The 27,490-nt window shown below is 32.5% G+C and overlaps 1 protein-coding gene across 1 annotated transcript in view; it reads right to left on the bottom strand.

Moving 5' to 3' along the window:
• Nucleotides 1-27,257, bottom strand: part of LOC107501329 (disintegrin and metalloproteinase domain-containing protein 5) — a 94,739-nt gene extending 67,482 nt beyond the window's left edge. Inside the window, 10 exon segments of the mRNA XM_036228745.1 lie at nt 9,086-9,167; nt 9,942-10,105; nt 10,305-10,376; nt 15,861-15,926; nt 16,857-17,031; nt 17,820-17,896; nt 18,171-18,249; nt 20,138-20,193; nt 26,375-26,454; nt 27,203-27,257. Coding sequence (XP_036084638.1) covers nt 9,086-9,167; nt 9,942-10,105; nt 10,305-10,376; nt 15,861-15,926; nt 16,857-17,031; nt 17,820-17,896; nt 18,171-18,249; nt 20,138-20,193; nt 26,375-26,454; nt 27,203-27,257 — 906 coding nt within the window.
• Between the last annotated feature and the right edge of the window lie 233 nt (nt 27,258-27,490).

The raw sequence follows: 27,490 nt of genomic DNA, 5'->3' as shown, positions 1-27,490 counted from the left end.
TTTAGCTGAGAGTCCTATTCAGTTATTTTAAAAAAACAATAGTTACTATAATCAAAAATTAGTATATAAAACTCATTTTGTAATCTTATTAATGCATCCAAGATATCTATATAGATACAATTGTAGTAGAGTTATATAGGCATTTGAATGATAGATTTATTAAACATAGATAAGTAAATACCAAAGTTTAATTACAAAATACTATTACTTAATGACAATACCAGTTATCCTAGTAAATATGCCTTAAACCCCACATTGTGTTGCTTATTTAAATTACTTTAAACAAAATGCCTCTAATCTTTTAATAACCAATTCTATATTTTCTTTGTATAAGGCAGCCTCTAAAATGGGTTGAATAGGTCCTAATGATCTCTGCCTCCTGCTATTTATACTCTTGCGTATTCTGACTCCATTGTGTGTAAACTGGACTTATTGACATGCTTCTAGTTAACTAAATAGAGTGGAAGTGATGGGTCATCATTTCCAAAATAGGTTATAAAAAGACTGACTCCTTGCATTTTAAGTCACACTCTCCTTACTCCAGGGGAAACCAGCCAGCTATTACATCATGAAGTAGGCATATGGAGAGACCCACATGAGTGAGCTTGGAAAAGTATTTTCTAAGGTCTTCCAAGAGCCACATCACTGAGCTTGGAAGCAAATACCCTCTGTTGAACTGTGAGATAACTACAGCCCTAGCTGACACCTTGATTTCACCCAGTAAGCTGCTCCTAGATGACTATCCCACAGAACTCTATTGTTTTCATCTGCTAAGTTTTAGTATAATCAGTTATATAGCAATAGATAACTAATACTCCCCAGTAGGTATTGCTCTCCCTTTGGATCACTTCCAATTTCTGCACATAGATGTTTATAGCAGCTTTATTCATAATTGCCAAAACCTGCAAACAATGTCCTTCAGTAGGTGAACGTATATATAAAACTGTGACACATTTCAGCCAACAGAATATTATTCAGCACTAAAAACAAATGAGCTATCAAGTAATGAAAAGAAATGTAGAAACCTTAAATGCATACTACTAAGTAAAAGAAGCCAATCTGAAAAGGCTACATAATATATGATTACACCTATATGACATTCTGGATAAAACATAACTATGAAGACAATAAAAAGATTCATGCTTAAAGATGGAGAAGGGAGAAATTAATAAGCAGAGCACAGAGGATTTTGAGTACAGTGAAAATGTTCTATATGATACCATAATGACAGAGATATAAATATATACATAGAATGTACACCAAGATTGAACCCTAAGGTAAACTATGGATTTTGGGTGATTTTGATGGGTCAGTGTAGGTTCATCTTTGGTAAAACACACACAGACACACACACACACACACACACACACACACACACACGCATCATCATCATCATCATCATCATGGTGATTGATATTGATAATGGAGAAGTCTATACATGTGTGGGGTTAAGGTGTATATGAATAATCTATGCATCTTCCCCTCAGTTTAGCTGTGAAACTAAAACTGCTCTAAAAATAATCTTTAAAAAAAATGTAGTTGGTTCCTGATGGACAAGGAACAAGACAGCATTGTGAAGGAGTGGCAAGTAAAGAACTGTTTAGAGGAGAGGAAAAGATGTCCATGATACATGAAGATGTTTCTAAATTTTCTATCCCACGTATTGCCTAGGGTTGCTTATTTTTCAACTATAGCCACTAAGAGGTAGAAAACAATAATCAATTGATGCTTTGGACATTTCAGTCCACCTTCAGAGGAAAGAAAGTAATTTCGTTTATTGGAAGACTTCTTGGTCCCAAGTAATCTCTCCATCTTTCATCCTAGTTTTTGATAAAAAGTTCTTAGGACAAAATATGAGAACTTACGAGGACACTCCTTATCTCCTTCAGAGTTACACACATCATTAACAATAACAAAGGAACATATTTCTCTTCTCAGAAGACACAATGCTGGTCTCTTAAAAAATGCATTCAATATAATTTTCATGTCCCTGATGGGTCCCAGATAGCTGGTTTAGTTGAGAGATATAATTGTCTCCTCAAACAATTCCTTTTCAAATTCTAGTCCAGCAAATGGACCCCTAAATAGGTGTCCATATTGTCCAAGGTCTTAATCCCTCTTAATTCCAGGAGTCTTGGATGACTTGCACCTCATGCCAACTTCTAAAATCTTTCTCAATTGCCTTTTCCTATATTTAAAGGAGCTATATCTTGTCTTCATGTATACAAAGATTAATTATATATGAGGACCTTTAATTACATCTCCCCTATCTTTATATTTTTTTTTATCTTGCCCCATCCTCATAAGAGTTGGAGGTCTGTCCAGGATGTATACTCCCCTGAGATCCATTAACCATAGATTTCCTCACAGTCCAGTCATTTGCTAATCTGGTATGGGACCCATTTGGGTCTAAACTTCTACCACAAGTACACACACTCATATGTACACACACACACACACAGTCAGATGTAGCTACACATTATCCTGTTGGCTGTTGATCTCATTACTATTAGTTTGGGTATTTTTATTGGTTTGCAATCTGGAGCCCCAAATTTTCCAAGTAAGCCACTATTTCAACCAAACATGGCAAATGCTAGGGCTCACATACCACTGAGTTTGGCTGATACAAATCCTGCAATCCAAAGACCTCACCCACTTGCATGTCACTAAGCAAACCATCAATTGACGCAGAGGGCCCATAGTGGCTGCCTACAGCTTAATTGTAGAGCCCCAATATCAGGCACAGATATTTTAAATGCAAACAATCTGACACCCTATTGACAACATACACCTAAATGAGGTCATATGATTTAAAATCTATTTACAACAGAAGCCTTCTCATCACCTAATAGGGCAAAACATTAGACTGTTGGACACTTTTAGATCCAGCCATGCTTAATTTGGACTTTAACTGTGCCAGTCAGGCTCTGGCAAAGATGCCAACATCACTTTTTTAGCTGTGCACCCATAAGTCCTTTGAGTTAAAAGGTATTTATAAGTCAAGATTCCAAGGTCCAGGCCCAATAATTCAAATTACACAAGTGCCTCAGCATCATTATAATACCACAGAGCCACAAAAACAAGACCTACATTAACTCGAGTGGGTATCAACTTGAAAAGGACACACACACACACACACACACACGCACACACACACACATGTGTGTGTATAGTTTTTAAACACAATTTATAACTCCACAACAATACTGTTAGAGACCGCAGAAATTTCAGATCTATTTTGCTAGCTAATATTGTGTAAATGGGAAATTTAGTTATAGGCTGGCCTAAAAAGATTCCTTAAACTTTCTCCTTTTTACTCTCATAATAAAACATTTTCTATGCTGTTTAGTACATCTTATGCCCTATTCTCTAAAAGTCTCCTCTTTTATTACCCCAAAGATTCAATAATATATCAACAAGGCTAATTGATTTAATGATATCTTTTATTTTCTGTATTCTGATGCTTTGATATCTGAGGCCTTGCAAAACCTAGAGAACTGCCCCTCCTAAGGTTACCCAATTCCTTTAGATAATTAAAAAAAAAAAAACTCACCTGCAAGTACTCTTTCCATGTACAAAACAATCAATCCAGAGTCCATATACCCTACTACCTCCTTTATTAGGTTTACATACTCCAGGTCATTACCCACCTGCTGAAATCACACCAGGGCCAAGCATCAGACAATTAGGGATAGCTCCTATGCATCAGAATTTGCTGAAATTTTTCAGACTAGCCAATCCTAGGCCTGCTTACCCTGCCTTGACCATTCCTTCCCAAGGAAACCAAAATAGTGGTTCTTGCCCATGGTTTCCCCTTCCTTCCTTGCTTCCTGACCAACCCTGGTGCTTCCCCATGTAGCCCCTGCATGGCATGGCATGCTTCTTTTTCTAGGGAACTATTAGTATGATAAAATTCTTCCTGCATGACAGTCATTTCCATGTCCGGATGTCTTTCCATCCTGATGTGAACAAATCCCAGGTAACCTTAAAAAATCTTTCAGACTAGATTAGTTTCTTCTATTTTAGTTCAATTAGTTTAGTCTAAATCAAATTAGATTATAACTAAATCAATTATAAATATATATTGTAAATTCTAGGGCAACTGGCTTAAAATTTTTAAAAATATAATTGACATTCAAAGAGAGGAGAGAAAAATGGGATTATATAAAATGTAGAATTGGACATCAGAAGCATGACAGCATAAGAGGTCCCCCTTATCTTTCCCCTTGAAGTTACAACAAGTTAAAGAGCTATAATTCAACAAAGGATTCCCTGTCCAACACACAAACGCGTCTTAGAGATCTGCACATCAAAACATCCTAAGGTAATCGGAGTGAACAGGGAGGAGAATGCCACAGATTCAGCCCAGAACTCACAGTGGATCTTGTGAGAGGGGAGGAGTCAGGCTACAGGTGCACTCTCTGTAGTCTGAGCATTCCTGCTTGAGTGACATGGAAATATACGATAAAAATGACAGAATTCAAGAATGCAGTTCTGAAAAAACTCAATGAAATGCAAGAAAACTCAATGGGCAGTTTAACAAACTCAGAAATAAAATCAACAAACAAACGAAATGTTTTCCAAAATGACTGAAACTTTATAAAAGAACCAAATAGAAATTCTGGAGCTGAAGAACTTAATAGAACAGATGAAGAATGAACTAGCAATCTTAGGAAATAGGGCTGACCAGAAAGAGTAAATAATTAATGATATCAAAGATAGAAATCTAGAAATGAAACAGATGGAAGAAGAGAGACTTCAGAGTAAAAAAAAAAAAAAAAAAAAAAAAAAAGGAAAAGAAAAAGAACTCTATGAGAACTATATCTGACTCCATCAGAAAGAGCAATATAAGAATGATGGGAATATCAGAAGAAGAGAGGGAGAAGGGAACAGAGAACCTATTCAAACAAATGAGAACTTCCAAACCTATGAAAAGACCTAGATCCCCAAGAAGCACACAGAACACCCATTTATCTCAATCCAAAAAGGCCTTCTCCAAGGAACATTCTATGAAAACTGTCAAAAATTAACAACTGAGAAGGAATTCTCAATTTTTTGAAGAGTGATGTCTGAAGCAAGGCGGTGTGAGGGATTCCCTTGAAGTTAAAACAAGCTGAACACCTATAATCCAATAGATAACGCCCAACCTGCACACAAGCACATCTAAGAGATCAGAGCATCTGAAAGTGGGTGAATAATGTGAGCATCTGAAAGTGGGTGAATAATGTGAGCAGGGAGGAGAAAAAGAAACAGGTGCTGCAGATTACAGCCTGGAGTTACCCGCAAGACAAGAGGGATGGGGGATTACATGATTATTTTTTAACTCTCAGAAGCTCCAAATGGTCCTGCCTGAGTGATCAGCATATTCCATGCAGCAGAGCCCAGTCATCAGGGGAGAGAGCAGGGCAGAGATCTAATACAGAAGGGCAACAGCTGTGTTTTAGCAATCACCATTGCCAGCCAGAAAGCTGAGTCACAGAGGCTGGCTCCTCTACCTACGGTCCCAAAGCACGCCCTCTCCTACTCCATACCATCCCAGAGCTAGCACAAAGCCCCAGGGGAATCTGCAACAACCAGAACTGAAACACAAACTGCAGCCGACCTGGGTGACAGGGGTAGAGATATAAAAGCAAGGCAGCTGAAGTTCGAGGGCCAGTATTACCAGAAGGAAAATAGCAACAAACACCGCTGGCCTCTCCCAATTCACCCCACCTCTACTCAGTCAGGCTGATTCAGAAGGAAACAGCAAAGCATTGCATCTGACTTTAGGGACAATCCCGGGACTTCAGAGCCTTTTCAGATGCTCAAACCCCCATCACCCTTCACATTCTCCCACAAGGGTAAAGCCCTGGAACCAATGCAACCTAGTAACACACATGTCTCCAGAGAATAAAGGGCATTTTTAACCACGAAGCAGAGATCCAGGAGGCTTGGACACCACCTCCTAGAAATCAAAAGAAAAATCTCTTCTTGTCAACCTGCTGAAGAGAAATAACTACATAATAAAGTTTCTTTAAAAAATAAAAACAGAAATAAAAGAATCACATCAAAGAATGAAATTAAATAAATAAATAACTTTTTTAAAGTAAATACATTTCCATTAATGCCTAGGCAAAAAATAGTCTATTAAACAACCAAGGTGACAGGGAAGCTCAGAAAGAAAATAAAAATCTTCAGAAAATAAGCTTATAAATATAGAAATGTGCAATTTAAATGGTAGAGAAATCATAACTGCACTTCTGAAAAAAGGAGATGCAAAAAAAAAATCTGATCCACAGTTCTAAGAACTTAGAAACAAAATCAAGATACAATAGGAATACTCTACCAATGAGGCTGAAACTCTAAAAAAGAACCAAATAGAACTTCTGGAGATGAAGAACTCATTAAAAAGACAAAGAATGAAATAGCAAGCTTAAGAAATACAGATGACCAGATGGAGGAAAGAATTAGTGATATCAAAGATAGAAATCTAATAATGACGCAGATGGAATAAGCGAGAGACAAAAAGAAATTTAACTTTGGGTGGTGAACACACAACACAATATATTAATGTCATACTATTGATTAGTACACTTGAAACCTAATGGATTTTATTAACCAATTTTATCCTAAAATTTTTAATAAAAAAAAGAAATACTTCTCAAGGCAGCCAGGGAAATGAAGAGGGTAATCTGTAAAGGAAATACTATTAGATTATCATCAGAATTTCTAAACAGAAACCTTACAAGCTAGGAGAGAGTGGAATCAAATATTCAAACTATTGAAAGAGAGAAATTATCAGCCAAAAATGATAAATCCAGCAAAGTCTCCCTTAGATATGAAGGAGAAATAAAGACTTTTGCAGACATTCAGAAGCTGAGGAAACTTTCCACCACAAAGCCTGAATTACAGGAAATACTGAAGGAAGTTATTCTACTTGAACAAAAGGACAAAAGGATACTAAACTATGAGGAAGACAAAACTATGAGAAACCCTTATTCAGCATAGGGTAAAATACACTTAACTCTTGCATTAATTGCAAAGGGGAATGAAGATAAGCTGCATTACAAGAAAAAACTACTGTACATATGAAACTTTCCTTTACATAAACTTAATGGTAACATTCACGACAACAACAAAAAATAAGAACTGAGACACATAAAAAAAGAGAACAGAGGAAAACTGATGTTCTCAGGACTATGCATTACTAATAGTGATCAATACATGGAAACAACCATGTATCCTTCAATAGATGACTAGATAAAGAAGATGTGGTACATACATACAGTAGAATATTACTCAGTCATAAGCAAAGACAAAATACTGCCATTCAGGACAACATGGATGGATCTTGAGATTATCATGCTAAGCAAAATAAGCCAGACAGAAAAAGTTGAAAACCATATGATTTCACTCATTTTGGGGATATAAAATTGAAAGCAACAAATGAACAAGATAAATGAACAAAACTCATATACACCGACAACAGTTTAATAGTAGAAGGAAAGAGGGAGGAGTTAGATAAGGGTAAAGGAGTTCTAATGTACGGTGATGGAAGGAGATTTGACTTTGGGTGGTGAACACCCAATGCAGTGTACAGATGATGCATTACTGAATTATATACTTGAAACCTATGTAATTTTATCAGCCAATGTCACCCCAAGAAATTTAAAAATTAAAAAAAGAAAAGTTTGGTGTTTCCTGAAAAAATTAAAAATAGAAATCAGCAATTCCACTTCTTGGTATATATCTGAAAAAACTGAAATCACTATCTCAAAGACATATTTTACACACATGTTCATTGCAGATTATTCACAATAGCCAAGATATGGAAACAACCTAAGTGTCCACCAATAGATGAATGGATGAAGAAATTGTGATATATATGTATGTATGTGTGAAGATAGATAGATAGATATGTATCTCTATCTATCTATATTTATATTTATATCCTTATTATATTTATATTTATGTCTATATTTATATAGACAGATAGATAATGTTTATAGATAGACATATACATATTATATCCACAAACACACAAACGATATGAATGAAACAAGAGCATTATGCTAAGTAAAATAAATTAGAGAAAGACAAATACCATATCATTTCACTCATGTGTAGTATCTAAAACAACCAAATTCAGAAACAGAGAACAGATTGGTGGTTGACAGGGTTGAGGACTGTGGGGCAGGAATGATTGAAAGTGGTCAAAGGGTATAAATATCCAGTTTCTGGAATACAATGTACAGCATAGTAAATTTAATAAAAAAAATACTGTGTCATATATTTGAAAGTTGCTAAGATACTAGATTTTAAAGGTTCTTATCAGACACCCACACATAAATAGTAACTATTTGAGATAATGGAAAGTTAACCTTATCATGGCAATCATCTTCCAATACATACATTTTAAATATGTCTAATCTGTCAATGGTAATTTGCTTCATTGTAGATGCTACTAAAAGTCAACCAATACTCAAACTGGTCAGTACAAAAATAATAGTGCACACTTCTTTTTCTGAAGCATCTCAAGTTAGCTCCCTTTCCTATTTTTTATATAACTTGTGGTAAAAGGAATATGTCATTCTGTAGTAAGGGCTCATTCTCGCTTTCCTCAGAAAACAATAGATTATGAATATTTGATAGCTATTTCTTTCTACAAATAGGCTGCTCCCAAACATATAATGAAGACTTGGATGCAATAATAAAATAGTTACCTTAAAACAGAAAAAAAATAATAAATGTCCCTTAATAAAAAAACATATCAATATATACTAATTATTAATTTTGAGAGAAAAACAGCTAAATAATTAACATTAAAAGTGCATTGAATATATAATAAATAGTGACATAAGCATACCACTTTACATTTCACAAAAGCCAAACATGTTTTTTTTTAAAATAATATATTATGATCAGTTCAATTTATGTGTTCTATTTTTAAAGCAATTATATAGTTTAATTTTTATGCTCAAATTAGTAATATAAAAAACTATTAAAGAATGAGTAAATTAATTAATATGTTCATTCACATTTTAAAATATTTAGGAAATTTCGAAACATGCAAATAATGAAAGCAAACTGGATAATAATTACATACCAGAGCTACTCCTGCAGCATAATTCTTGTTACATATTTGTCCAGGAAATGTGGCTCCTATAAAACTAAGCTTTTTCTTGAAGCTAAAAAAATAAGAACTTTCCTCATAATTTCATCGTTGATAAAATTTTCATAGCAACAAACATTATTGAACAATTACAATGTCCTAAGCACCATGCTACTTTAAATTAAGCTATTTAAGTAGATTTTTCTCATATCTATAATGTTAAGAATATCTAATATATAATTTTAAATTTCTTTATTTGATAAACATCCAGAAACATAATGAGGATAAGGCCTAATAGCTACGCAAAATTCAACTGCACTAATGGTTGTAGTTTTTATTCGGGTTCCCTCTACATTTACAGCCCTGAAAATTCAATTTTCTTTGACCTCCTTATTATTTAACCACTAAAAATGAACAGATTTTTTTGTGCATTAGATTCTAGATAGTGTAACAATTCAATATATCCATGTTATCAGAAAATAAAAAACATAAGACTTAATCCTGAGAGATAAGATGTAGCGATAACAGGTAGTAAATGTTTAAAAGCCAAGAAATTTATAATGTATCACTCATAACTAATCTCCTTTAGCTATTTCAATATTTTTGTGTCACTTTATTTTTATCAAGTAATATGTCAGTTGATAAAAGTTTTTAAATCTCGCCTCACAATAGCTTCTTGAGGACAAGAACTTTAACTTACAATTTTTTCCCCAGCCCAATCATGTCTATCAAATTTGTAGAATACAGTATATATTAAGTAAATGCTTATTTTTCAAAATTAACATATTAAATCATTTTGGATTATTTCTTTAATGCTATACAAACTACAAACACAGACTACTATACTCACGCAAGTAAGTATGCAGTATGATAAGGTTGGAAGAAACGTTTTGATTTCCATTCTAAAAATCTAAATAATATATTATTAGGATTTCCCATAGTAGAAATTTTGTTTTTATTTGACCAGATTTCTATGGAAGATATTACAACAGTCAGTTTTAACTGAGTAAGCATCTAAAAGGAGAAGATAAATAAAAACTTTTAAATAAATTTAAACATTATATTTTACTTTTATAAAAATACATTTAAGACACATAATTCAGTATTTTGATTATGGAAACTCTTCAACAGCATAACCAAATACTATAAACGTCAACACATACTACATATACTTTTATAAAATGTATAAACAAAATAGTTTTTTTAAACTTACAGTGTTGACAAAGCCAATTATCTGAATAACCTTCTGTGTTACAGTCTTTATATCAGAGCCCATGTAATCAAACTGAAAAAAAATAAATTACTTTTAAAACAGTGGATGCCATTAACATATCACATATCCTTTATGTGTACAATATGCAATATTCTAAAATAGAGATAGAACTACATTTCAATTGTAATTCGAGAAGTTAATAATGATGTATTAGTAATGATTTATAACATAAATTAATTTATATATTAGAAACATTTAATAACATAATTTTAAACAATGTTTAATGTACTCAACTTGCATCATTATTATTAAAACGTAATCATAATTTTTTTAAATGTGGAATTTCAAATACTTATTCTAAAATAATACATATAACGGCAAACCAAAAAAGATATGCATAATCCTTAATGAGAGGTTCACTGTTAGGCAAGATCTATTTTTTATTTTTATAAGTTTATTTGCTAAGTATTCATTTTATTTTTAATATTCTAGCCTTAATGAGAGGTTCACTGTTAAAGGGATTCTGGATACTGTATTCAGATACGTCATAATGCAACTCGTGTTCTAATTTTCTCTTAATTCCAATAAGCTCTTTCAATATCTAATTGCTTTAAAATTCCAGAACAATATTAAATAGCAAAGGTACATCAAGGATGTGAACTTTGCTCCTAATTTTTCATTGGAAAATCTCAAATATTTCATCATTAAGTGGTGTTCCATTTTAGGTGCGTATTCTAGATCATGTTGAGAAACGCCAATTTAAAAATCTTCCTATTTATTAAAGCTTCTATAAAAATAATATCGATTTATTATAAGCCTTTCGAAGCAAACCAAAATGATAATTTTTGTCTTTTGACCTATCGATGTAACATATTTTATTAATATTACTTAATATTAAACAATTATCATATTCCTTGATCAAAATGTTATATTCTATTAACACAATATCGAAATTAATATAAAATTTTGTTTAGAAGTTTGTAGCATTAAGAAAGTAGGGCCTGTTCAGATTTTTTCATAATGGAGCAAATGAATGTTGCTTAGTAAATAACTACCTAAAATTATTAATTTCATGTTTTTCCTATGTCCTAGAATTGTAATAGCCTCTGAAGTGTCTTTCTGAAACATTTTTAAGAATTTTCCTGTAAACTATCTTCTATACCTAACACTGGCCACCAACCCATTCAAATTCTTTTTTTCCCCAGCCTTTTGAGATATCATTGACATATAACATTGTGTAAACAGGAAATGTACAATGTGATGATTTGATTTAAACTCTTATCTCCTTTGGAGAATTCATCAAAGTTGTGCTTCTTTGTATGAACCTTCTCCAGGGCCATTATCTATATCATCTTAATCCTTTTTAACACTATAACATGTTTTTGCTTAATTATACTTTCTATTTTTCTTTTCAACAAACCAGCTCTTGAATTTACTTATCCATCTTAATGTTTCTGTTTATCATCAACTTACACTTTTTATTATTGCCTGTTCTCTGTACATTTCTTATTTTATAGTTTTAAAACTAAATCGAAAGCTCCATTTATATATTTTTCATTCTTGCTTTTCTTACAGTAAATTCTTTCAAGAATATTAATTTCTTCTGTGTTTAGTTTTGGTACTATCCTCTGAGGAAGAAATTATTCTTATTTACTTACTAATATTCAGAGCTCTTTTAGTTCAGGAACACTTCCTTTCTAAAGATAGGCATGGCCAGTTGATTCACTTTGGTCAATAAGATTAGGGCAAAAGTGATCATCAGTCACTTCTGAGAAAAAAATATTTCCTTACTTCAGCTCATGCCTCTTTGATATGTTCTTTCCTTGGCTTCACAATTAGGGGAAAAAAAACTATCAATATAGAAATGCCAAAAAATCTAAGCATTCTGGAGTCCTGAGCCGACACATGGAAGACAGCTGCGCTGGAGAGTCACAGCTAACTTTGCATGAATGAAACATAAACTGTTTAGCTACTAAGATGTTTGGGTTATTTTTTACCATGGCACAACCTAGCCTGTTCCAATTAATAAATATCCTTTAAATTTTAAAAAGATTGTATAGAATTCATTAATTTCTAATTTATAACTATAGTTCTTTATCTGCCTTTCTAAAGTTACTCATAATAGTATTTAATTTTTCCATTTTATTATTTTTGCCTTATTGTTTTAATATGTTGCGATAGAGTTTTGGCTTATCCATTTTTATTTTTACAATTGTTTTGGTGTTTTCCTTGTGATCTATAGATGATTACCTTTGCATACATTTTCTAAAGATATCTATAGACATTTGAATGTACGTAGCATCCATTCATAAGATACAAAGGTCAATAAGTTTTAGTAAAGCAAGCTGATAAATAATTTGATCTTTAATGTTAACATTTATTTTCTATCTCTTAAAGGCCAAGAGAAATGCATTAATGGGTTCCACTACAATTTTGAGTTTTATGAGTTTTTTCTGACCAATGGAACAGAGAGCCCAGAAATAAAGTCTTTCATATTTGTTTAAATGATTTTTAACAAGGGTGCCAAGATTAAAGACCTAAACACGAGATCTAAATCTATAAAAGTCGTAGAAGAAAACATATGGGAAAAGCTTCAGGACATTGGTTTGGCAATGACTTCTTGAATATGACACCAAAAGCACAGGCAACAAAAGTAAAAATAGAGAAATGGCATTAAACTTAAAAACTTTTGTGCATCATAGGAAACAGTCAATGTCAACCTAAAAAAATGGAAGAAAGTTTTTGCAAATTATGTATCTGATAAGGATTTAATATCTAGAATATGTAAAGAACTCCTATGACTCAACAACAACAACAAATCTGATTTTAAAATGAGCAAAGCACTAGAATAGACAATTTTCCAAATAAAATATACAAATGGCCAAAAGGCATAGGAAAAGATGCTCAACATCACTAATCATAAGAGAAATACAAATCAAAGCCACAATGAAATATCATCTCATACCCATTAGGATGACCATACCAAAATATCAGAACATAACAAGTGTTGATAAGGGTAAGGAGAAATTAGCACCTCTGAGCACTGTTGATGTGAATATAAAATAGTATAACCAATATGGAAAACAGTATGGTAGTTCCTGAAACAGTATGTTTCAGCAATTGGCTTCTGGATACAAAGCAAGATCTTAAAGATATATTTATATATCTATGCTTCCTGCAGCATTATTTACAGTAGCCAAAAGGTGAAAGAAACCCAAATGTTCACTCACAAATGAATGGATAAAGAAAATGTGGAATAAACATACAATGGAGTATTATGCAGTCCTAAAAAAGAAGGAAAACTATCTCATGCTACAACATGAATAAAACTTAAGGACGTTATGCTAAGCAAAATAATCCAGTCACAACAGGACAAATACTGTATGATTACACTTAAATGAAGTTATCTAAAGTAGTCAGAGTCATAGAAACATATCGAAGAAAAATATTGACCAAAAGACTAAGGGAGAAAAGAAAGGAGAATCAGTATTTAATGGGCATAGTTTTAATTTTCAACACACAAATGTTCTAGATATCAGTTGAATAACAATGTGAATACACTTAGCACTACTAAACAATACATTTAAAAATGGCTAAGATGGTAAATATGTGTTTTACCGTAATAAAAAAATTTATACCATTCTAATGAACAAAATGCAGACAATCCTAGATCTCTCTGACTCTAAACCATATACTTACAATTTAATTTATTATGAATAATAGTAAACTCTGATTTCCTTCAGTAAAAAACAGCTAGACAAATATTATGAATCATAGTAAACTCTGATTTCCTTCAGTAAAAAACAACTAGACAAATAGCTAATTTCACATAGGTGGGCTATTTCAAGAAAAGGCACTAGGGGAACTTTCTCAGCAAACTCCCTACAGGTCTTTACCAACACGTCAATCCTTATATCTGCCACTCAGTAAACACACAGCAAAGTATTTTTTGTTTAAAAAAAAATTAGCAGATACCTCTTGAAGTGTATCCCTATGCCTCTGAAATCTTAAAAAGAACATTTCCTCTGTGAGAATGTTAAATGTTCAAAAGTAATCCTGTAAAAAGAAAATGAAGTTCACAAGATAGCTGTGTCAATAAAATGCTACCAGATTAGACTAAAAGTGTCTGAGACAAAATTTATTTGGCTCCCAACCAAATAAACAATTATTGGTACTAAAGTTTTGAGAAGTTTGCTACACAGTCATAGATAACACTTATCTTAAAAGTGTATTTCATCTGATATTAATCTAGCTAAACAAGTGTTTTAGAATTTTTGTGTTTAAAAAAACACAAAATTTTTATAGTCTTACTTTTATTATGCACCAGATTTTAGATATGTCATTTGTAAGCAGAATGTGTTTACATTGCATGATAATCCTTGTTTTGCTCTTAATCTTTACCTTTGGTTTCTAATTACAGTGCTTAATCTCTCTACGTCTAAGAAAATTACTTATATGTTTGAGTTGAAATATTAATCTTAAATCTAGCTTTTAAATTTATTCATATTTATAAAACAAATGTTTAATGTTTTTCTTTCCCTTTATGCCTTCTTTTTGTTTATTATACTTAAAATTCTACTTTTCTACTTCTGATTTCTCTGTAATTTTATAGGAATATGATTTTAGAGTATTTGTTGACTTTGTACTATGTCAACTTAGCTACAATAAAAAAAAAAAACACCAACTTTTTAGTGAGCCACACTCTTCAATTTTTGTTACCTCTGCCAACATTTAGCTTCGCTTCCCTGCCTCATTTACTTCTTCAGCAATCAAGACTCCCTATGGGAAAAATATTTTTGTTTTAAAACCTATATACTAAAGTATTAATATATGAATATTTTATGGATCTAAATCGATTATTTTTTGTTTTGCTAACCCTTGTTCACTGGGGCTAATTTTCTTATGATTTTGAGATCACATACGGCTGATATTAATCTGTGGCAATCCTGCTTGAAGCTGTATTCCTCTAAGGAGAAATACTATTTGCTTTCCATCAGGAGCCCTCAGATCTTACCAACAACCTGGGACAAATGTAGCCTCATAGCTTAGAATCTCCTAACCACCTATGTTGTGTAAATTCAAAACTTAAACTCATAAAATATATGAAGTATAGTTGTGAATCCTCAGTGTAAGGATTTTGTTCTTTTGTTTTTCTGTTATTTAATTTACTTAGAACTTCCTTTGCTTGAAAGAAGTGGCATATGTATTTTATAGACAACCTTCCAATTAGGCTGAGGTAGTTAAATATTATTACTGTATATGGGGTTGAAGGTTTGGGAAAATTCTAATTTATAAATTAATTAAGGATGTAGTCCTTCTGCAAAAAGAAAAAATGACAAGCTTTAGAAAATGAAAAGATGCTTTACTTTACAAAAAGAACTAGAGATCCTACATACAAAATAAATGAATTAACAGAAACTTGGTTTATTCACAATTTTAAGAATTTATCAACTGCCTTTATTTTTAAATGCTTTATATTTTCATTACATGATTGCAATCAAGTTAAAGACAAATGTTAAATCATTTAAAAATAATAATGTACGAAAAAGGGCCTACCAGATTTTTATCCACAACAATATACATTTCAAGGTATCGAGGAAATAACTTGAAAAATTCAGCTCTCTGAAAAACACACAATATGAGTACTGAGTACACAATATGAGGAATTTCAAAAAATTTCAGCTCTCTGAAAAACATACAATATGAGTACTGAGTACACAGTATGAGGAATTTCAAAAAATTTTACCTTCTATTGAAATTGTATAGAGATAAACTGAGAGACATTTTGCTACTGATTATATAACAAGGCTATTTTCAAATGCAAAATTTAGGTACTGTTCAAAAAATTACGGTCTAAAAAGAATTTTCAAAATATATGAGAACCCAGGTATCTTTTGATTATAGCAATAGCTGAAATTGTAAATAATAAGTTTTTTAACACAAAGCTTTTCTTTCCTTAGCCTTGTGATAATTTTCATGGTAATCTTCCATGTGAGTGGATTTTCTGCTATCAATTATTAGAAAATTATTTTTGGCAAATATCATTCAGAAAAATATTACTAAAATTATGATCAATGGCATTCACTAGAGCTAAGAATGTTATTTAGAGCAGTTTACGGGTGTTTATAGAGGAAGAATTAATCACTTTGCTTTACGTGTACCACTGATATTTATTTCTGAACTTTCATAAAGCACAGATTTAATTTATAAATCTAGATTACATAATATTTTCAACTAAATAATCAGGCAATTGAGGAAAAGGAATAATTCACATTAATTATCCAAATGTCCACATGTGAAAATTAATTTTTTGGTTTCTTCAATCCTATATTCACATATCTGTTTCCAAAATTAATTACCTAAGTTTTTGCTAAAAATAAACATAACAAAGAACTCAATCTCATTCCCTATCCATTTTAAAAGTCACGCAGGGCCCTCATGAAAAAGCAAAATAATTTTAAGATTTGCAAGTCACCAAATTTTACTCTCAAAGTATTTTTTCATTTCCCAAAATAATACTGAATAAGTTAAAATTAAAAAGTCAACACTTACTTCTGAACTCTTTCTACCTTGATATTCTGAATTAGTATAGTTGTAAGTGTCACTGTCTCCTAAGAGAGGAATATTAGTGTTGTAATCTTTTTCTTCATAAATTATGTGCATGAATCCTGAGATAGCCTCCATTGGTTCAATTCCATATGAGATGTTTTTAAACTGCAATGTTCCCCTGAATGTTGAAATAATCAAAGCAATTCTAAAATGATTCTACAAAAACTGTAAATCCAATATTCTAATGAGAAATTTTGGCCAGATTTTTTTACATTTAGAGTCACCTTGGAACTAGACTGGTAATACCACAAGATATATATTGCTTTAAATTAGAAATATTCTAAAAGAAATATTTTGATCTTCTTAAAGAAAGCATATTAGTGGCATGGATTCGTGTGCTACAACAGAATAAGACCTCTTCCTACTAGGATATAGATTTCCTAAGCCAGTCTATAGAACCTACAGGCACCCTCTTCCTTAGTCTTAAGTCTCATTCTTCTTTATGAGACATCTGACTATCCCCTGACACTTACTGTCATAAATCATTCATTTGTGTGGGCCAAACTGAAGACCCAACCTGCCTAAAAATGATTGGGAACAGAATGAAAGTGTTTATACAATCAAGGCATTCTATAATCGTCAATCATTCTAGGAAATTAAGAAATCAGTGAAAATATAAAAAATTGAGGAAACTAAATATATATGGAGAGACTGATCAACACTCCTACATTCAAAATTGCTCAAAGCCTCAAGCAGTGAATCCTGTCAAAATCAACAAGTAGCCTCCCATAAGGAACGAATGCTGCCCAGGTGACCAATTCTATTTTATTAGTAATTCTGGCTTATTCCTTAGGGAACTGAAATAACTAAGGTGACTGTAGAACCAGAAAAGATATATGTAGGATCAGCTCATACACTAGCAGGATCTAAAACTGGCAAATTAAATATCTTTAAAATGGTTACAACCTGAGTCCTGAACATGTGTTGAGTGATACAAGAGAATTTGGAAAACCTGCAATATATCCATGGTAACTGCAATCCATCTGAAAAAAAATATGTACAAAGAAAAACAAATGGATATTTTATTTTTAAAATGGATATCCCAGATATGTCATTTATATTTATTATGTAAGTTACCTTAGTACTTTAATATGAATGGCAATTAACTAATGAAGCTATGCCAGGTAAAAATGAGAACTAGTTCAGATAATTCAGTGAGTGAATGTGTAAAATAATATTCCAGCAATTTCAGAATTATTCTATTTTTAAAGAAAATCTATAATAAGAAATCTATAAGAAATAAAACTTAAGTCTTACCTGATTTAACAAAAGTATAGCCTGCCGGGTGTCATCTTTGTCATAAGAATAAACAAAAGAAACTGAAGATAAAAATGATCTAGGCAGAAATCACAGAAATGTGCTCAAGTTGTGAAATAAAAAATAAAAAAATTATTCTTCATAATACAAGCTTTCCTTTTACTGGGGAATTTAAAGTAGTGCCAATTAACTTAGCATATCTATTTTCCAAATACCTCTCTGTCATTTACAAGAAATCAGATGCTGAGGGAGGGAGGCATTTTAACTATAGTGACTATGCCAAACTTCATGCTAATAAACAATACAAATTGCTGGAAATAACATATAATGAAACAATGTAAGTCTTAATTTATAACATAGAATTTTCAAATCTTTGTCTTTATTGCCAATTGATTCTAGATTTTAAATCCGTATCTCCAAATTAAAATGTAGTTAGAACTGAATTTAGAAAGAATTTCATGGCATTGGTACAAATTCATATTCACTCAGTTTAGCTAAGTATAAAGTTCTTCTCAATAAACTTGGTCAGAATTTTCTTTCATTCTCCCCAGTAACTATTCAAAAACTTGACAACACTCCTGTCAATCATCCCACATATCCACCATGTCACCACACTTTCAGATAACCTATACCCATCCTCACTCCTTATCTTTATTTCCAGAAGATGACCAATTCTTTTGTTCAAACCAAACCCTTACACTATACTACAAATCTCATTCTTTTATTGAAGATAAATACTTTTTTGATCCTATAATTTCAAATTCTTCTTCTCTACTGTTTTTTTATCCTAATTCTATTGTAAAAGTTTATTATCAAATCATTACCATCCTAAATAACCCTCTTTTGACCCTGTGTCCAACTCTAGCTATTCCCTATATATTTTCAATTTGCAACAGATTTTTATGTAAAGAGTAGTTTAGAAACAGTTTCTTCACTTTGTCGATACTTATTCACCATGAAACTGCTCTGGAAAAGTTTCATAAACACCAGAATGTCAAATCTAAAAGACAATTTAAAAATCATCATTGTGCTGGACTTTTAACACACATTTTGAAAACTGACTGATAAGTTTAATCACGCATCACTCTCTGCTTCTCTTTCTACCTCCCTGACAATTCTAGCTTGATCTTCCATGTTTTTTTTTTTGTTCTTCTTGTCCCAGAAATATTAGTCTTTAGCAGGATTCAGCCCTTAGTCACCAGTGTATTTATAAGCACTCTATAAGCTCTCATTTAAAAAAAATTACAACCAAACTATTGATTACTGCTAAATCTATATCCCTATTACTAATTTCTCCTCAGAGACTCACATTCCTATATTCATACAATTAATGGTAAAAACCCATTTGAATATCTTACAGACACTGCAAACTAAACTTATCCTTTCCTCACATAAATATTTCCCTTGTTCATGTTCTTCATTTAATTACACTATAACCTACCTATTTTCTTAAGCAACAACTTAATTATCCAAGTTTCCTCACTGTTTCTAATCACTCTACCAAGTCTGTCTTCAAAATCTATTGAATTTTTTCTTTCCAGTGCTATTACCAATACCATGTGTTCAAGCCAACAATTATCACTTACCTAAACTATTATATATCATATAATTAGACATTGTACTCTACTTTTGCCTTCTCAAAAATAGCCTAAAAGACCCAATGAGCCTATATAAGTACATTCCTACAAACATTCTTGGCTTCCAACGTCCTTATCATGGCATGATAGATCTTCTACAACCTGGCTCCTGCCTACCTTTTCAAAATCTTTTACTTGCATCACCCAGAAAATATGTTCTTTAATAATTCACACTGACTTTTTGCTCACCACAGGAGCTACTTGGACTCACAACTCAAATGTATATAGGTATCAAATGTCGATTTGAATTGAAATGATTCTATTCATAACTATTTTTAGAAATCAAGAAACCAAAGACTTAAAATTTGAAAGAATAAAATAATTGCTTACTGCTTTTTTAGATGGACAAAATATGGTTTTCCTTCTATTGTAATGATATAAGCCACCTGTAACATCAGAATTCAAAATGTTTTCAGTAACACTTGTAAATAATATATGTTAAATAATATTTCCTCGAAGAAATACTTTTAAAATACTGACAATGAATAATAATATAGAACTATTATGTGTGCTTCCTTTCCCATGTGGGTATTTGAAGCTTCAAGATTCTTAATTAAGAAATAAATGGTAGAGTCTCTACATGCCTGCTAGTCACTATTATTTATATTTCTGAGAGAGAATCTTACCTGATGGTTCTCTTTTGGCTTAGACGCGTGAGACCAATTCACAATGCTAAAGGCAAATACCAAAGATGCCTACCTTACTTGAGAGAATCTGTTGCTTGCTTACTTCTAGGCCTCCTGGAAAGTAAATTTCCCTGTTCATTGTAAGAAACACTCCTAAAAGAAACAACTGCAAGAAATGTACTACACTTCTATCAACGTAACATAACAACTACCACTGCACTTTACTTATCCAATTAAGCAATGAAATGCCTCTGGAATAGAATGTAAGAGAGGATAAAAGGAGAGTAAAGACATCTCTAGAAGATAACAGAAAATGAGTCATTAAATTATTTATTTGGTAAATTTTAAAATGTTATTTTACTGAGAAATGTTCACTGAAAAGATTTAATGCCTTAACTTTGTATTATAGCAGAACAAGATTCTCTGCAACAGATTCATGATCTAAGAAGAAACATACGAATGGCACTCTGGAAAAAAGTATAAGTGGAATCTGGAGGGGTCTTGAAAATTGTGCCTTCTAAAAGTCCCTTGCTATTAAACAAAAACAATGAAAAATAAAGGGGGAACATAATAGTGCCAAAAAAACGTTAAATCTACATACCTTACAAAGCAAAAACAAACAAAAATCTGCAATGTGATTAATAAGAAATATACAAAACTACTTAAAACCTGCTTGATTTTATTAACCAATGTCACCCCAATAATTTTAATCAAACAAAAAGAAATGAACAAAACTAACATGAGAAAAAAAATTCCAAAAAAATCATCATTCAGAACTTCTACAACTTTTCATACATAACACCCAACTGTTTTGGTTGCAAATTTATATATGAATTTTAACCCCAGGATCTCAGAATGTGCTCTTATTCATATTGGGTCTTTACAGAGATAATGAAGTTAAAATGAGGTCAATAGGATGGGCCTTAATTCAATATGACTGAGATCCTTATCAAAAGGGTAAATGTGGACACAGACATACTCGAAGGGAGAATGCCATATGAAGATTCATAAGGAGAACACATCCATCTACAAGCCATGGATAGAGACCTGGAGCAGGCCCTTTCTTCATAATCCTCAGAAAGAACAAACTCTGTCAACACCTCGATCTCGGATTTCTAGATTCCAAACCTATGAGGCAATAAATTTCTGTTGTTTAAGCCATATTGTTTGTGTTACTTTGTTATGAGGCCCTACAAAACTAAGACACCAAATTTCAATTAAAAATTACAAGAAATGCTAAAGAACAGCCTCAAATTACAAAAAAAAAAAAAATAGTAATACAATGCCACAGGTAATATGTATAATAACCATGAGATTAAAATGAGGGGGAAAAAAACTATTTCAGTAGAAGTGTAGAAACTCTAATAAAGAAAAAAAATGATATTCTAGAGCAGAGAAAAATACATTATCTGCTATTAAAAAGACAATAAAAGGGCTTAAGAAAAGATGAGACATAGCAGAAGATATGACTGCTGAATAGGAACACAGGTCAGTAGAAAATATCCAGATTGAAACATAGAGAGAAACTACAAGCATAGAAAACAATGGAAAAAGATACAGAAATATGTGATTTAAATGACAGAGAATTCATATTGCACTTCTGAAAAAACTCAGTGAGATACAAGAAAGTACAGATCAACAATTCACAAAGGTTAAAAATTAAATGAAAGAACAATAGGGATACTTTACTAAGGAGATTGAAACTCTAAAAAAGAACCAAATAGGACTTCTAAAGATGAAGAACTCACTAAAAGAGATGAAGATTGAAATAGAAAGCCTAGAACATAGAGCTGGACACAGGGAAAAATGACTTAGTGACATTAAAGACAGAAATCTGGAAATAATGCAGAAGGAAAAAAAGAAAGACTTGAGTATGGGAAAAAAAATTAAAGAATTTTACAAGAACTATCTGACACCATCAGAAAAAGCAATATAAGAATAACGAATATAACAGAAGGAGAAGAGAGGGAGAAAGGAAAAGAGAGCATATTCAAACAGTTGACGAGAATTTCCAAAACCTATGGAAAGAATTGGATCTTTGAATCTAATAAGCAAACCGAATACCCAATCATCTCAATCCAAAAAGACCTCCAAGACACATTATATTAAAATTGTCAAAAATTAATGACGAAGAATGAATTCTCAAAAAAACTGAGGAAAAGAAGACAGTTACCTATAAAGGAAAACCCATTAGATTATCATCAGACTTTTCAGCATAAAAGTTACAAACTAGGAGGGAGTGGAACAAAATATTCAAACTATCGAAAAAGAAAAATTACTAGCCAAAAATAACATATCCAGCAAAGTTCTTCTTTAGATACAAAAGAGAAATAAAAAAATTTTCAGAAATACAAAAGCTGAGGATATTTTCTGCCACAAGGCCTGCATTACAGGAAATACTGAAGGGGGTCATTCTACCTGAAACAAAAAGATAAAAAATACAAAACTATGTATAAGATAACCAACAGGCAGACAGAAGCAGAAAAGTACAACCCTTGTTAAGAATAGGGTATTAGGAGCTTAAATATTATATAAAGGTTAAAAGACAAAAAAATAAAATGCTTAAAAAAAAAAAGACAATAGCTACTGCAACTTAGAAATGAACATACAGCATAAGGACAGATAATGTGAGACAACAAAAACAAACAAAAAAAAAAGGAGGAGGGGATTAAAGATCCAAATCTATAAAGGGGAATGGAGATAAGCCGCAAGCAGAAGAAAAGGGATTACTGTGCTTGGGTGTGTAGGTATAGTGTACTTATATCTAATGAAATGGACTTCAAGATTTAAAAAAAAAGGTAGAAAGAGACAAAGAAGGACATTTCATAATGATAAAGAGAACAATACATCAAGAAGACATAACACATCAATATATATGCTCTCAATCAGAGAGTGCCAAATAAAATACAGTAACTATTAATAGAACTAAAGTGAGAAACTGACAAAAACACAATTATAGTAAGGGACCTAAATACTCCTACTGACAGCTATAGATAGTTCATCAAAACAGAAAATCAATAAGGAAATATCAGCCTTAAATGACACATTTGGCCAACTGGAAATAAGTGAAATTTACAGAGCCTCTCATCTTAAAACAGCTGCATATACATTTTTCTCTAGTACATATGGAAAATTCTCAAGGATAGATCATATTCTAGGACATAAAACTAGGCTCAACAAATTTAAGAAAACTGAAATCAAGCCAGACAAATTCTCTGATCATGTGCTTTGGAACTGGAAATCAACTATGAAAAGAAAGCAGGAAGAACCACAAACACGTGCAGATGCTACTAAAGAATGACTGGGTCATAGATGAAATAAAAGGAGAGCTCAAGAAATACATAGAAAGAAATGAGAATGAAAGAATGAAAATACAGTATATCAAAATTTTTGAGGCACAGCAAAAGCAGTAATAAGAGGAAAGTTAATGTCATTACATGCCTATCTCAAAAACAAGAAAAATCCCAAATAAACAACTTAACTTTACATCTTTAAAAATGAGAAAAAGAAGAGCAAATAAAGTCCAAAGTCAGATGAAATAATAAATATAATAAAAACAAGAGAATTAAAAAAAAATGAGAATAAAAAGGCAATAGAAAAAAAATAATGCAATGAAGAGCCGGTTCTTTGAGAAAATCAATAAAATTAGCAAACCTCTAGCTAGATTCAAGAAGGAAAAAAGAGAAAGGACACAATCAAAATCAGAAATGAAATGGAGATGTTACAACAGAAAGCGCTGAAATACAAAGGATCATACAAGAATACAATGAAAAAATTATATGTCACCAAATTTAATAACCTAGAAGAAATAGAAACACGTTCTAAGAAATATAGAACCCTCCTAGACTGAAACTATCATGTCAGCACATGGTCTGTAAACCATCTCGCAATCCTAATGTGCAGCTTTTTCTCACTAATAAATGTTCAATGGAAAAAAATGAAAGAAATTGAAAGTGACCACTGTAGAAACTGTTATGATATAAATGGAATGACTGCAATAAATTTTCTAACCTAATTCAGCCTAAAAAAAAATTAAAGAAAGTCAAATCATTAGGGAAATAGAATTCGAGAAAGAAAAAGTTATGTAATTTGGATACTTATAGTTTATTTTCAATGAACAATAATTTTTAGTATTTGTCCCATGCACTATTTATATACATATGCATAGGCAATTAGAAATAATTCAAATTTAATTGGGTGTTCCATATTTTATTTGCTAAATCTGGGAGCTATGTGTGTCCCTAGACATTCTTACTTTTGCGAGTTCTACCTCAAATTATACTAAACATGTTAAAATACAATCACACTATGCATTAAAAATAATTTTGTTGCAAAAATATTAAAAGAGAGCTTGCAAAATTGTTATAGACAAAAGAAACACTAAATTGCCATATTTTTAAATGCCTTTTTTTAATGCTAGAGATTGGACAAGTGGGAAATTCAAAGATTGCTCAGAAATAACTAATAGGGAGGAAGAATTGCTATTATTAATTTCTGGAAAAAAATTAAACAAAAAATTAAACAAAGTCCCTTCTTTCCAATCAGAAAAATAAACTAAAGTAATGCTCACACACCAATCATGGCTGAGAATTCACTTGGGGTAGGGGATTGTAAATAAATTTCTTTACTAAAAGGAGAAAATTTAGAGAAAGAGCATATGGCAACATGAGTTAGAGAACTGGGAGCAAGGGGGAAGAGAGGAACCTGATACAAACAGTAGTTCCCTATGTGAAACAGGAAAGTTTCTTAAACTACTAAAAGGAAAAAAATAAATTTCGAGACCCACAATTATTAGATCCACTAGTATTAGATTATCCTATATTAGAAGGAGCCAAGTGAGAAGCAGATTTTTTTCTGGGGAATTAGAAAAGGAATGTGCACTAATATCTAAGCTTTGACTGTGACATCAATGTGCTAATTACCAGATCACCTTTAAGCTCCTCACTGACTCACTGAAAGGACAGGGGGATATGTTCTAAGACCACCAGTGGATGTCTAAAAGCATGGATAATACCAAATACTATATACTATGTTTTTTCCTATATGTACATGCCTATGATAAAGTTTAATTTATTAATTAAATTAATAAATTAAATTTATTAAGTGGTTGACAAATACTAATAATAAAATAGAACAACTATAACAATATACTGTAATAAAGATTATGTGATGAAGGTCTCTCGCTCAAAATATCTTATTGTACTGACTCACCTTTCTTCTTGTGATGATGTGAGATAATATAATGCCTACATGATAAAGTGAAGTGGCTACACTGGAAAAAGGGATGCACTCATGCCCCCCGGGACAAAGCTAGAGAGTGCAAGGTTTCGCCATGCCATTCAGAACAGTGCTCAGTTGAAAATTTATGATTACTTCTGGAATTTTCCATTCAATATTTTTGGACCATGGATGACTGGGGATAACTGAAACCACGGAAAGCAAAACTGTGGGTAAGGAGGGACTACTTCAGATCAAAGAATCATGAGGGATAGGAAAGGTAACCAGAAAACTCAGTAATCAATATACTATTTCAATGCAATATTTTAAACATTCGAAATTAATGCAAGAAAAATCCATAATGAACAAAGTATCTAAATTTTAAAGAAAAACAAGATCTGACCCTGACTCACCTCACCCTAATCTGGGTCCTGGGGGAATACCAGCTTTTTGCCACCCCCCACCAAACTTTGTGCCTGAATCAAGCACTTTGCTTGTCTCTCCTTAGTCCTGGCCCTGGTAGCTTTAAAATCATTCTTAACAGAAAGACATACACAGTTACACACATTTAAGTACATCAAAATGCTCTTTGTTATGAACATGGTCTGAGCTATCAGCTTCTGCCTCCAAAAACTGATCACCTGCCTTCACTCAGCAATGTTGGTCTTCACATTAAAGATAACTTAACACAATTTAAGATATAAAAATATTATTTCCAAATTACATTATTTTCTGGATCTCTTTCTGTGTCAGAAGATGAAATCTTTTCAGGGACCGTGGTCTGCAGAAATGTTTTATGAGAATCTAAAATAAAAAGAAATAAGCAGTTATTTTGATACCTGTAATCTTATATTATCTATTTCTAAATACAATTCTGCCTTTGTTGCTCTACATTTTTTTTTTGTTAGTATGCATCTACTCTTTCTTTTCACTCTTATTGGTCATTCTCACCTATGAATTTCTTAACCCTTGCCAAGATCTCAAATTTTTATTTTCTCTCTATCTCTCTCTCTCCTGATACATACACACACCTAGTTACTTGAAAGTTTGACTAAGTAACATTGAATAATAAATCACGGTACTATGTTGCAAAAAAAAAAAAAAAAGTGTGGAAATGAGAAAACATAGGTACCTCAAGAAAGAGGGCTCATTCGCAGGTAGAAGACAGAATATTGAATACAAGGGTGATCTGCAGTTTTCAGTGGGTCAGTTTGAGGACAGCAGTTAGCCAGTCAGGAAATCATAAATGGCTTTTTTAGGGCGATACAACTACTCCTAGAATAGCAGGATTTTGAATATGGAAAAGACTACATATTTCAGTTTTGTTCATTGTACAGACAGGGAAACCATTGCAGGGAAGTGAAAAGATTTTCTACCTGGATCCTCCCTTTCTGCCTTCTTGGCCACAAACCCTTGAAACAAAGGGCAAGGAGAAAGTGGGTGGGGAAAAGGAGAGACAGGGATAAGGTCTGGTCCTGGATCTTGACCAAAAACTACAGCCCCCTATGTGAACGAAGTCCCCTCAAAAGCTTGAACTGGGAGGAGGACTTACTTGGGCCTGAGTGCAGACCACCAACTACCGTAAGAAGGCCCAGAAGAAGGAACATGACTCCGTTGTCTTGGAGCCAGGCTGGCTGAATAACAGCCGTTAAGGCTTGGAGGAGAGTAAAGGCGCACCTCGCGCCCAAAACTGGAGGGGGAGGGGCGGGAGGCAGCGAGGAGGAAAAGAACTCCCGCGAGGTGGGGGCGGGGGGGGGGGGGGCGAGAAAAAAAAAAGGCAGGGTGAAGATTCTCTGCTGCCTCTAGAGGTAAGTTGGCGTAGGTAATGTGCAGCTGGCTC

The sequence above is a fragment of the Rousettus aegyptiacus genome, unplaced genomic scaffold, assembly GCF_014176215.1.
Source record: "Rousettus aegyptiacus isolate mRouAeg1 unplaced genomic scaffold, mRouAeg1.p scaffold_m13_p_11, whole genome shotgun sequence".
In the NCBI taxonomy this organism is placed as follows: Eukaryota; Metazoa; Chordata; class Mammalia; order Chiroptera; family Pteropodidae; genus Rousettus; species Rousettus aegyptiacus.
The sequence above is the reverse complement of the archived record's forward strand: the minus strand, read 5'-3'. Positions and strand labels throughout refer to the sequence as shown.